The sequence below is a fragment of the Teleopsis dalmanni genome, chromosome 2 (genome assembly GCF_002237135.1).
Source record: "Teleopsis dalmanni isolate 2A chromosome 2, ASM223713v2, whole genome shotgun sequence".
NCBI lineage: Eukaryota > Metazoa > Arthropoda > Insecta > Diptera > Diopsidae > Teleopsis > Teleopsis dalmanni.
The window spans coordinates 42673968-42687767 of record NC_051847.1 but is presented as its reverse complement, the minus strand read 5'-3'; the positions used below and the strand labels follow the sequence as shown (position 1 = coordinate 42687767).

Below are 13800 nucleotides of genomic sequence, written 5' to 3'. Positions count from 1 at the left end.
CTGATAGTACCACTTAGGAGCCCTCAGATTTCAAGCACCTTTATCTTTTTCTTTTAATACAAGCCATATTGTGCGGTTAACCAGCAAGTTTACTTTGCTACTAATTTTCACTTAATCTGCCATACATGGTTTTTCGCACATGCTACTTTGGTCATACCAACTAGATGTCTCGTCTAACTTATTTTTTTTTGTCACTATATCTTCTTTACTGGAATTGACATTCCTTATATATAAGTAAAACAATTGTTTGCAGAACTTTTCTAGTCAGAGCTGCTAAAAGATTAGACAATTCTTTAATAAACGGTCAAATCTCGGATCTATACGTGAGTGCTGATTGTATACAGTAGTATCATGATAAGATTCATGATAGACCAACCGCAACCATTCACTCATTTCTTTATTTATATTGTTATTAACTATTATAATAATGAAATATAGTTGAAGGACTACATTATTTAAATAAAATCCTCCCGTCCTCAAGTAATAATACACATATTATAATATATACGTACAACTCCTAGTGCTTTGCAAATAAGCTGAGTTATAATGTATTAAATTATAGTTATAATAGCTAGAAGAGCAGTACTTTTTATTATATATAAAGTTAACAATTACTAAGTATTTAGTGGTATTATTGAAGTGCAGAAGGCGCTGGAACCAGAATGTAGCATTTATGCTTAATCCGGTATATATAAACTTTTTATATATAATAACAGAATAATATCACCTAAGAAGTGAAGTCTTTCTCTACCAAGATCTACACACGAACAAAGAATGTACACTGAGCTTTCGATTTCTATTTCACAAAAAAATCAGACATTACTATCGGAGATCCACAACTTATTTAAGTGATATTAAAGATTGTAGTGAGCTGTAAAGTTGTCAGATATAGGGTTTACCGAAAGTATTTTACGTGATATTTACTTACTTTAATATAAGCGCTGAGTTTAAAAATTGTTTTGCTTGAGGTTAGTGTCTACTATTAAATCAGTGGGCTGTAAGTTTTTTTCTCCTTAAAGTAGTATTCTCCTTTCTTTCTCATTTTATAGTTTCTATATTCCTTTCTCTATTCTACTTATACTATTTATAGCCTTAAATAGTGTTCTTCGAATTTAAGTAGTAAGTCTGATATATATCAATAAGGAAAAGTAGAAATAAATAAAGAAATCGTTCAATTATATATGACTATTGGTATGGACTAGAATATTTGTTTTTTATAAATTAATATTTTTTCGCAACAATGCAAAAAATAAATTAGATAAATTTTTTATATTTTTATTTTTTGTTTTTTATATACCATATAATAATATTTTATTTTATTTTTTTGTTTTTAGATTTTTATTCATCAAATTCACAAAACCGATTTGTGCCATCTACCTTTCCTGGTGCACGTACATATTTGTCAGGTGCTCGTAGTCCTGTGAGCAGCAGTGGTAATGGCATATATCAACAACCTGGTTCTTATCAGGAGCAAGTTCTCTTTCTGACTGATGATGACAAACAACAAGTTCCACAACAACCGATTTCACAATCTTTGACTTCAGCTGCATACTCACCATTTGGATCACAATTTTCGGTAAGAGGCATTATGCTCTCATTCTCTCTTAACTGAAATTTATGTGCTCTCTGGTTTAAAATATATAAGTAAAAGATTATAAGTTATTGTAGATTGAATTGCGAACAAAAGGTCAAATTTTAAAATTTTAGTAGACATTTATATTGCATGCCGTGTTACATTTAAGTATATATAAGTTGTTTGTGATTCAAGTAATGTGGAAATGTTCCTTGAATGGAATCATCAAGATCTTACCACTCTCACAATACATCGTTGTGATCTATTTATGCAAAATATTAGCAGTTTCAGTTATAAGGAGAGACCAGACATTGTCACTTGACAGGTCTGAATGGATGAACTCTGTTTCTTTTCTATTCTCTTATCAAGAATGTTGACACTAACCAGGAAAATAATAATACTCATAGACACATTTAACGGAATAAACAGTCATTATTATTAACATGGTTCATCAATTTAAAAGTTACAGTACATATTTCACATTGTTTAAAGTAAAATTTTCTGTGTTCGATAGTTGCTTTAGTACCTATAATCCATACATACTCACTGTTTCGATGCAATAATTCTTTATATATTTGTACATATGTCATTCTATTCGTACAAATGTCATTAAAATTTGACAATTTATCAGTGAAGGATCTAATTTACCGATATTTACCGAGATACCTATGTTTCATCATTTCTTTTTACTTTTGAGTGTACCTTATATGTACTTTATTGCTTGTATATTAAAGGTTTATTATGGAGTTAGGGTTAAAAATAATATTTATTTTCTCAGCCCCTTCACTTAGAAAGCTCTAGAAAAGCCATCATTACGCAGTTTCTTTTTCTAAAGCCATTGATAAAATGTAGAGCCCACAACTACGCATAACTTACCAATAATTTTATATGGCATCGCCGTATGGTGGACGGCCCGTGGCAAATTTTCTTAATGTATGGTACTCAACTGGGTTCAGCGCAAGGCTGTAGATCATGACAGATTAGAATATCATGCTTGAAGATTGAATCTCTCTTTCAGTTATTCATGTCGCAGTTGTGGAAAGGACAATAAAAGTGCTCATATCTGTTTTGTTCTTACGACGCTCCTTACTATTTTTTGGGTTCACCTTTTTTTGAGGATCTTGGCCGATCTTGGCAAGACCACCCATTATATAGCATTTCAAGCTTTACTAAGGACTTAAGGATGTTTTTAAACCTCTGAGTTTTTACTTACTCGGTAACACAATGGGCCAATTGACTTAATTAGATGCCTTTGGATCGTCGGTTCAACTTAACCTGAACTAACCTAGCTTAATCTAAAGCTAGCCTAAAGCTATGGTTTAAATAGCTTAATACTTTTCACCTGAATTGAATATGTTTTGGAAATTTGAATTATTAAGCAAATCGACGCATTAAAGTAAAAGTGCTTCATCACTTATCTTCCATGCTTTCCTATTTCAACGCTGATTTGTTATAAAATGAAAGGAAATCTTCGACTTTGTATATGTTTATGAACTAATTTAATCAAGTTAAGTATTTTCATCACTTTTGACAACTTAATATGATATATGGATATAAGTTAAATTATAGTTAAAAGTTTTTTTTGGTTTTTGCTGGAATGGGTTTTCCTTGGTGCATTGCGATACGAAAACGATACATTTAACATATCGTGTTGCACTGCTGAGTTGGGTAATCATTAATAATTATGCAGTATTTACAAAGATACTTCATTGCTTGCACATTTGTAAATACTTCTTTCTGTTAGATTCGCTTCACTAATTATCAGATTGCGGGACTTCGAGACTACCAGACTACGAGACTATCAGACTGTCAGACTGGCAGTCAGTCTGCAATTGGTCAAGTGAAAGTTTCCTCCAAAATGGTAGCTCATTGAAAACTCAAGTCAAGCCTAACTGAATAAAAATTAATTGAATTCAAACTGTTCGGAGTTGGATTTTTATTGTTAGTTTTGAAATTCTTTAGCAAAATTAATTTTTAATTACATTTTGTATCTGAGTTCGCCTATGCGTTCACCGACGAGCGCGTTAAGAGGTACGTGAGCTGCACGTTCATTTCTGGTGTAGTGCGTGTGGTGTTTCTGTTTTGGGTTATGCGGTAGTAAATATGTTACAAATTGCAAAAATATTTACAATATTTGCAATGTTATAATAAAAAATATTTTCTACATTTAATATCATAATATAAGATATAAATCATTTAAAACAGAAAGTATTTTGAACACTAAGTGGCGAACGTGCGACTTAAACAATGGGCGGGAAATCGATGGCCTTTTTAATCAAACCATATAGGAATTTGCGATCTATTGTATGCGGTGTTGAATTAGAATACTGCCCGTTTAGATAGATAATTACAAAATGAAATAATATTATTTTTAAAATCTAATATAAAATGGATAATTCCATTCTTTGAGTTTTAATAAATCTATTTTTTTACTTAAATGAAAATGGGTTTCTTGTTAGGTTTCTTTAAAAAAATATAGGTGTAGTAAAAAGAAACTCATTATTTTTGCGTTAAAATTGAAGATTTTTTACCATAGTTAGAATGATTCAATTTAGGTCAAATATGCGCCATTTTGCAGGTAATTTCATCATGTCTCTATCATAGAAGTCAACGTCTCTATTGACAAAAACATGAGACAGTCGATTTTCACAAATTTCTCTTGAAGCGAATTTTAAACCATAAAATTTGTCCATCCTTCGCCATAAACGGGAAAGAGATCACTTGTTGCTAGGTCTGAACTATAAGGTAGATGTATAAGACCTTCCCAACCTAACTCTCGAAGCTTTTAGCTAGTCATTATCAACGTGTGTGGCCTGGTGTTGTTCTTATAGAATACAATTCGTTCTTATTACCCAAAGCTAACCGTTTCTGGATCTCCGATTCCTTCCTGCAGGCGGTCTAATTGTTGGCAGTACAGTTTCGAGTTAAGAATTTTGCCGTAGCGGAGCAGCTCATAGTAGATAATTCCCTGCCAATCCCACCAAACAGATAACACAATCTTCCTCGTTGCAGCCGCTCGTATTTTACTTCCTTGTATTCCTCGGTGCTCTGAAATCTTAATCAATGTTATTCTGCACTGGTTTCTTAATGACCTCAATTAAGTTTTGCACTGCTTTACTTACTTCGATTTTATACTTTGTTTGAATTATAGCTTTACTTTACTGTATTTCATTTTTTAAGATTTTTTCTGAAATCAGTCGACCAGAAGGCAGGTTACGATTTGACAGACAAACCGAAATGGATCTCTTTATATACTTCTGAGCTTAAACGATTTTTACACATTTTTCGGATTCTATCTTGAAAGCATCTATGAAGATGTGGTAGTTCCAATTACCATGGAGGGAAGTGTAGGATAGGGTAGAGCTATGAATGGAGTTATAACTCTTCAGTTTGAATGTCTAGCATCAGCTCTCTTACAATCTAAGCACTGACATTGAGGCACTGTTTTTGATCAGAATTTTTATCGGCATCAAGTGAAGAATGATATTGAGATCCGTCAAGGTAAATATTCTTATAACTTTTTTACATAAATATATTAAATTGATTTTAATCTAAATTCTTAATATAAACTATTGTTTTCAATAGAGCGGTTTTTATCGAACAGTAATGAAATTGCAACAACAATAATTTTGTTTATTTTTAATTAATTGAATTTTATGAAATGAATATATTAACCAATTTTTATTCATATAAATTTAATGTTCAAAAATAAACTTTAAAATTAATTGCTTTAAAGATTTTGTTTTAGTTTTTACTTGCAATGTATCTACTAACTATAAAAAAATTTATTATTAAATCAATTAAATGAAAAAGAGTTGTTTTTCATTATATTTTTAATTTAATTAATTCTTAATTAAGTTATGTTATTGTGCAATATTAATCAAATTAAAAGCAAATTATTGCGCTGAAAAGACTTACATATAATAAACTTTTAAAAGTAACAATATAAATTGCAAAAAAAAAATAAAAAATATATTTTATTAATATAGTTTTATGCATTTTAATTATACTCGTATAAATATACATCTTTTAAATAAAACCTCATTTTTTGAGGTACAAGAAGAGCTCACGATAGTCAATAAATCAAAATTATTCGGAATTTTATTCAATATTTGTCTGTGATACATTTTCAAATAATACAAAGCAAATAATGCATAATAAGTAATATAATTAAATTAATATAATACCAAACTCAAAGAAGGCTTATCGCTTTCAATGTCAAGTGACTGAAATTAAAAATAAATTCAACTCAATAATACAATTAATTTACATTTCAAATAAAATCAATACAATAGTAACGAGGTTAAGAGAAGATTTGAATAAGATCAATAGGTCTGATTATTTTTATAAACAATTTATTAATAAATTTGTCATATACAAAACAATAACCAGAATTTCATGGTTGATTTCAGATTTGATAGTGTGTAGATATATGCGGACATAGGGAGAGTCTATAAATATGTTATCAAGTTTAAGTTGGTTTCAGTACCAACTAAGTTTTCTCCTTTATCCAAGTCGCGCATAAGCTCTATTTTATTATAAAACACCTATACATGGGTTTCGTAGATATCCACAATGCGATAAGACAATAATTGTCTTAACGTTGCCTAGTTTGGGTACTGAAACTGTTTAGTTATTCTGTTTTCCCATCTACCTTGCAGTATTTACATGTCTGGTTGACATATTAATTTGTATGCCTCTAGCAATTCTTAGTTTTCCATTTATGGTTTACTACTCTTGGAAAACCTTTCTGGATATCTTTATAAGCATATCCTGAATCGTGTATAATGATACTTTTAGTGAATGAGTAATTATTCTTCTGGGAGTATATTTATAACATTTGTCTGTTTAGGTCTTTCGCAATTTCAATATACCATATTTCTATTATATATTATATTAATGCCAAGAAAAACCAAATCAATGTATTAAGATTTGTATTAAGATTGAACAGAACCGAGATAACAACTCTGTTCGCAGTAGCGTAATCAGGATTGTGCCAAGAGGACAAGAGGAATATACTATATTTTTACTATACATACTATATATATACAGTATATATACTGTATACAAACCATTTTATTTGGCAGTCTTTTTGCAGTGTATTATGTGTAGATTATATTTTGAAAGGAGGGAGTCTATCTCTCTAATATATCTACCTTGAACTATAATTCATATTATATTAAATTTCTATTTTTTAATTTATAAGTAGAATTAATAAAAGTATATATATTTATATGGACAGCTTAAAAATAGAACAAAACTACTGGGCATTTGTTAGATCAATTAATTTGGCTTTGATATTACCATAGTGTTATTCAAGTTAAAGTTAAAATCATTTAAGACGTAACTAAAATAGTAAAGTGTAAAAAGTCATTTTGTACTGATGTCTATATTTGTAAGCATAGTCTTAATCTGGTTATGTTCATTATTATAGATCGTTATTTCACGCCAATAAATTGGTTGTCCGAATCAGGAAATTCTACAGAAGTTGCTATTATATGGAGCACACGCTCGAACATTTATTAAGTCACATTTATTGATTGTCCGAATGGGGAACTTCTACAAAAGTTGACTGGATATACATATGAAGTAAACGCTTGAATATTTATTATATTACTTTTGACATTATTTGATAGGTATGCACGCGACTTGATTAGATGCTCTCAGCATAGTATTATATAGAAGTTGGGTCACGAAAAGGGCAAGGAGGAAACGTTCGACATTTATTTAGTACTATTCGTCATAAAAGGTCATTACCTAGCATACTACTAAGGTTAAACTAGTTTGAGTGGCACCAACAGGGAATTTTATAGAAGTTAACATGCAGCAACGATGGATCATTTATTATGCCACTGTCTCACTCCCTCGATGTAAATGGTTAATACCTTAGGATATTTTTTCTTTGTATAATTGGTAAAGCTAAAAGCTGTTGCTAGTGAAAATGGTTCACTAGAAATATATAAAAGTGAGAAGGTAAGAGAGATGTTAATAGTACCACAACACAGGCTCTGTTAGGGATTGTAATATTAACATAAATATTAATGGAGTTATAAGATATTATTTTATTATATGTAGTACAGAAATGAATAAGAAGAAGATCAACATGCTTCAGTACGTGTCTACTTTATTCCAATGGGATTATTTTTTTGTATGTAGTACCAATATTAATAAGAAGGAAAAGAAGAAGAAAAAGATTGAAGATGCTTCAATAAGTGTCTACTTTATTCCAATGGGATTTAAGTAGATAATATTATTGAAAGAAAAAGTTAAGAAATCGTTAGTGTTGAAATAAATTTGTTTTGCTTGTAATATAACTTAAAGGGATTACATATGTACACATCATAACAAAGAGTTGCCACATTGTTGTAAATCACAAGTTACAACTAAAATTTTATTCGTTGTTTTGTGATTTTGTAGTTTCAAGTATCCTTCCTTTTTTTAACAATGTACAGTAAATTCTCATAAAAACTTGTGTGATATAAGTAAAGCTATAAATAAAACTATAAATCTGTAAAAATCTTGAGTCTGTATTTTAATACAATGGATTAATAGACTCCATTCATGTCTACGGTAATATATTACAACTAAGTTTCATAACCAGATATTCAGGCAGTTATTCGATTTTGTTTATATATCTGAGCAATTTTGCATCTATTAATCTTAAATAGAAAATATAAAATTTTACACTTAAATTGTTGTTAACTTGTCATGACAAGTCATCGTATTTATGTAAAACACTTAAAATTTAATGACGTTTTAAATTAAAATTGATAACTCTTACTTGCTCTGAGTAACAATAATAGGACGTCACTATTCACTGTCAGTATTCACATGAACAGTGAATAGGAAACTTCATAGTTTGTTAACTTCAAAGTATACGTAAGATTAGTTTTATTCGACGAGACGACAAGTAGCTACCGTACGTCACACTTGGGTTGCCAGCGTTTAAACTGCGATACTCGTCGATTGATTGACATTTAAGCGGACAGGGAGAGAAGGTTGCAATGAAACTTCTCTTATGCATCGCGTCAAAAGCTTATTGAATGGAACTCTTCAACTTAAAAACTTTTAACTTGATCGGTCATTTTTCAAGAAAGACTATTGATTTTGCCTAAATAAACAACTTAAATTTATAAATTTAAAAAATAGATGACAGAAGGTGTCAATATACATTTTATACTGTCAAATTTTATACACGTATGATTCAGATTGAAGGTTATCAAAATATAAAAAGTTTATTAAAGTAGTGAACTAAAGTTAAGAAAGTGTTAATATTTATTTTATAAACTGTTTATTTCAATTTTATGCCAAAGTCGGTGCAAATCAATTGATGGGGTCATTAAATTCTAGTAGGAATTTAAAACATTTACTGATATTTTAAATAGCTACTAGATGATCTCTAGCTCAAAAAGTACCTGGATTTTGTATATAACACACACAAATTTAAATTTTATTCCAAATTTATTTTATCTCCTTCAAAATATGCTCCTTCTGAAGCGATACACATATGCCAACGCTTAACCCAATCTTCCATACACTTCTCGTAGGCCCGTGCAGGTATGGCTTTTAGTTTCTTCGGCGAATTATCTTTTACTGATTCAATCGACTCAAAACACTTACCATGAAGGGGCAATTTGAGTTTCGGGAACAGGAAAAAATCGCACGGATCCAGATCCGGCGAATATAGTGCCTGAACAATGACAGTGGTGCCGTGTTTGGTCAAAAAGTTGCGTACAACAAGAATTTTCCATAGTAAAAATCGTTGAATGCACTTGAGATAGTCTCACATTAACAGTTGCTGTAAACAAACTAATTGATAGATGGCGCTCAAATTTGTATCATATGTCAAGAAAGGGTGTACCAACATAACAAAAAAAATTTTGAAAAAGGTCTATTACTTAAAGAGTAGTTAACAAACAACAATATCCGGATACTTTTTAAGCAGAAGGTATACCTAAATTAACTTTGCAATATTCCTAATGGACTCCAGATCAAAGAATTTTAATCTTCTTTTCTCTTTTTTTAAATTTGTCAATTATTATTTGACAAATATATTCCGGTATATTCCAATTGACATACATATACTATCAAAAGTTTGAGATTCCAATCCACAATTTGCATAATGAGCCCTCGAAATGCTTTTGTTATTTAAACATTCAATTCCATTACACAGTATTTTTTTTTTATTCCTATAATATATTACATTTTCAGTGTTATTATTTATTTAACCGAAATTAGCAAATTTTTAATGTTTATTTAATTTTATATTTTTTTTTTGTGTAATTGCAGTCAAATCGAAATTCTGATTATTATGACATATCACCACGTCCCTTTGGTGCGGTTGCAGGCCCCAATGCGGCAGTGGGCCCATCACCGAACAGCTTCAGTACACGTACGAAATCGATACGACCCAGCGGCGGTTTTGTGCCGCAATCGCAGCAACAAATTCGCACCAATGTTCCACATGGCCAATCACAGTTTCTAGCGCAATTCAATGAGCCAGGGGCAGCGGTAAGTAATCACCCAACTATCGAGTGTGTATCAAGTTTATAATCACCAACATAATTTGAATATTGCAATAATCGTTTTTATTTTTTATTATTTTTTTCCGCCGTTAATTGTTGTAATTATAATTTTTTAAAGTGTATTTTGTGGCTACCACTTATTCTTCTTTTTCAAAACTACAAAAAAAAAAAAAAAACTGACAGTTGACACTTTAATGTGTGATTTCTTGCGAAATTTCATAAAAATTTAATTATGGATTGCGTATGAATAGAAGTACTTTAAAGATACTTTGCATTTATAGCTTTGTATGTTAGTTGATAGATATCTTTCAAAAACCAAACAGATAAACTGCGGAATAATAATTAATAATGTGGCAACATCCTGAATTAAATAAAAATGAATAATAACGGTTAAATGAATGGTTAGAAGATAAAAGCAGAACATAAATAATGATCTGTTGACTTAATGTGACACACTTTCAAGATATTTCAAAAAAATATTCATTGAATATATAGTATATATATGAATATAATTTTTCATTCATAGAACGTATATCAAATCTAAAGAAACAATGGAGAAGTCATAATTTGGGATCAAAAAAGTCTGGCAGCTTAAAACTGCAAAGACATCACAAAGATTTATTGACTTAATGTCACATACAGTCAAGATATTTCAATAATATATTAATTGAGTAACATGTATAATTATTCATTCATAGAATATATAGAAGTTGTGGGGGAAATAATGGAAAAACCATATTATGAGTTAAAAAAAGTCTTGATAACTACGATCCTTTCTATATAGTCAAGCTGCAGCTCAAAACTGCAACGACATTCACAAAGATTTATTGACTTAATGTCGCATATACTTAAAGATAAAGACATATAAGACATATACTAGAGAACTTGGAACTTCTAAACCCTCCGTATTTATCAGAGTATTTTTTAAGTATTTTATTGACTAAGAGAACACCTTTAATACAATTATTTATTTAAATTTTAGTTCAAAACCTCAAAGCCATTCACAAAGACTTAATGTCACATACATTTAAAATGTTTTAGAAAAGAACTTGAAACTTTCGATTTATTAGAGTTTTCCTTTCTATTTATTCCAGTTTTACTTCATAACTGCAAAGACATCCACAATGAGTATTTTTTTAAGTATTTTACTGACTAAGAGAAGATCTTTGATACAATTATTTATTCAAGTTTTATTTTAAAACGGTAAAGATATAGAATTTTCTCGGCAATAAGAATACTTTTACTGGTTAATACTGATTAATACATTATGTTCGATAATATCTGTTGGAATAATATAATTATAATATATGTTGGAATAAATAATTTCGAAATTAGTTGCTATTATTATTATTATTATTATTATTATTATTACATGATTATTATAAAACATTACTTTAGGTCTGTACTGTTAGATGTCAAGATCATTTAGAGTTTGAAAATACTAGATATTAAAAAATAGAAATCCTGTCGATAATTGATTATTTAAAGGGTACTGAATATATCACTGACAGGCCTTGTTAGCAGCAATCAATATATTATCATACAAAACATTTTATTTAAGGTCTGCAAAAGTCCAATTTAGTTACCTATATCATAAAAATCTAGATTTTGAAAATCTAGATCAATTTCTTAAATACATATATTTAAAATCTCAAGTTCTTCGAGATTGGATCATTCGAAGGATATTAAAAATACAGTGAATGAGTCACGTTACGAACAATTAATAAACTATGATCGAAAGCTGTTACCAGCCGTAAGAGATGAAAATATTTCTATATAAGATTATAATATGCCTTGAGAAATCTATAATATGACTTACTAACAAACAATTAATTATCCGAGGAAAGATCTAAAGAACAAAAGGAATTATTCAGCTTTCTTTAAAGGACAGAAACATAGAATGTCAGTAACTGACAGATGTAGCTGGAAATATAGCTATAATTTATTTCTAATATAATATATATAATATAATATAATAATCTGATATAATTTCTAAATATATTTAGGAAGTATAGTCAATAAGTAATGAGAATTTTAAAATTGGTTGTTATTTATGCAGTTAATGTTTTTTGTGTATTAGCTGGACTGTAACATATATGTTTACTATCTATTAGTAGGTTTGGTACCTTTTTTTGTAGTAGTAATTTAGATCTGGTCATTAGACGAATAAAAATCTTTTTGCCTACCTTTTCTTACCGACCTGACAGACCTGACATATATTCCTACAAAATCAGGGACTTAGCCAAGCATATAGACTTGTCAGATTACTTCACTTTCACTTAAATTGGGGAAGGTGTGCCTTTTAGTGTTGGCTTTATGGAGGTACTTCTGTTCTATGTATGAACAACGCTAACCCGCTGTTTCTTCAACTCTTCTATATATTTTTTTCTATTTTTGAATCAATGCCCAGCAGTCGGGAGACTGTCAGCGTTTGCTTTTAGGTTTCATTCTCTTCTCAAACAAATTTAGTTTAAATAAATACTTTTTTTATTTAGAAATTAAGTATTCTCGCGATTTTTTGATCACATCTTGCATATATATAATATGTAATTCTTTTATATCTATTGTACAGTAGTTTTAATATTCAAATTGTAATATAAAAATAAATAATTAATAATATATATGAAATTAATAATAATAAATAATAATATTAAAATAATTTATAATTAATAAAAATATGAAAATATGAAACGACAAATATATATCTGTTGCTTGATCATCAATATCCGTCGAATTAAGGAGTCAGTTAAATCTATTTTGTAGGGGTTTTTATATATATTCTCGTTATAAAATTATAAATTATTGCTAAAAATATTTTATATAAATATTTTTTTTTTGATAAATCTCTATCTGATATGGAGATCACCTGCTGATTTTGAAATTTTAAAACCAATCAAAAGCGAATTAAAAATATTTACCGTGTAACTACGCATACCAACCTACGAGTGCATAACCGGAGACTGCCTGAGGCAGCAAGGCAGCAAAAGGTCTTATCATGATAAAAGCCTTATTAAGATCAAAGACCCTGCTTAACTCTATTTTAAATTAGTTTTATTTGCTCAATGTGCACAAAAACCAACAAAAAAAATAAAATAAACAAAAGCGAAGGCAATAAACAAAAACCGAAACGAGATATGCTCAAACATGAATTTATTAAGAAAATAGAGAATAGATAAAAAATATTGCATAAGAAATCGATTCAAAACAAAGTCAAACCATTAAAGCCGAACTAAATCAAGACACGCCAAAGCCAAACAAAACACTGAACACACACAACCGAAATCGAGCGCCGACATGGAAAATTGGAGCAACGAAAACCAGTAAAAGGCGCTTGAAGTGGTTTGATTGGATTTACAGTAGTGAAGTGTGCTTGGTTGCTGGTTTGTTGGTTTGTTGGTTTTGCAATTGTTGTAATTACGCTGCATTAAAACACAATCCACACATATAGCGCACAGTTCACAGAAACTCCCATGGGTCTCCATCTTTTGTTTGCAGCTGAGCGTTGCCCGGTCAGGAAATACCTGCGTCAAAGCTGAGTTTATCGCATCTTATTGACTTCAAAACTTATTAATTTTTTTCCTATCAAATTCGAAAGTAAATATGTAATTATTTTTACAATTTGTTGCACTTTTTTTTTTCAACAATGCATTTTTAGCTTTAAGATATCTTCATATCTTTCAAAATTATTTCAACTTTTATTCA

At 29.6% G+C, this 13800-nt stretch overlaps 2 protein-coding genes across 2 annotated transcripts in view; both read left to right on the top strand.

Annotated features, from left to right (window-relative positions):
- LOC119677656 (ERI1 exoribonuclease 2-like) overlaps nt 1-13800 on the top strand; it is a 327184-nt gene that overhangs the window by 166186 nt on the left and 147198 nt on the right. The gene's annotated exons all lie outside the window — the stretch shown is intronic.
- LOC119677650 (mucin-5AC-like) overlaps nt 1-13800 on the top strand; it is a 98407-nt gene that overhangs the window by 78509 nt on the left and 6098 nt on the right. The window contains exons 2-3 of the mRNA XM_038089096.1: nt 1335-1576; nt 9863-10084. Of these exons, the coding sequence (XP_037945024.1) occupies nt 1335-1576; nt 9863-10084 (464 nt within the window). The remainder of the gene's footprint in view (nt 1-1334; nt 1577-9862; nt 10085-13800) is intronic.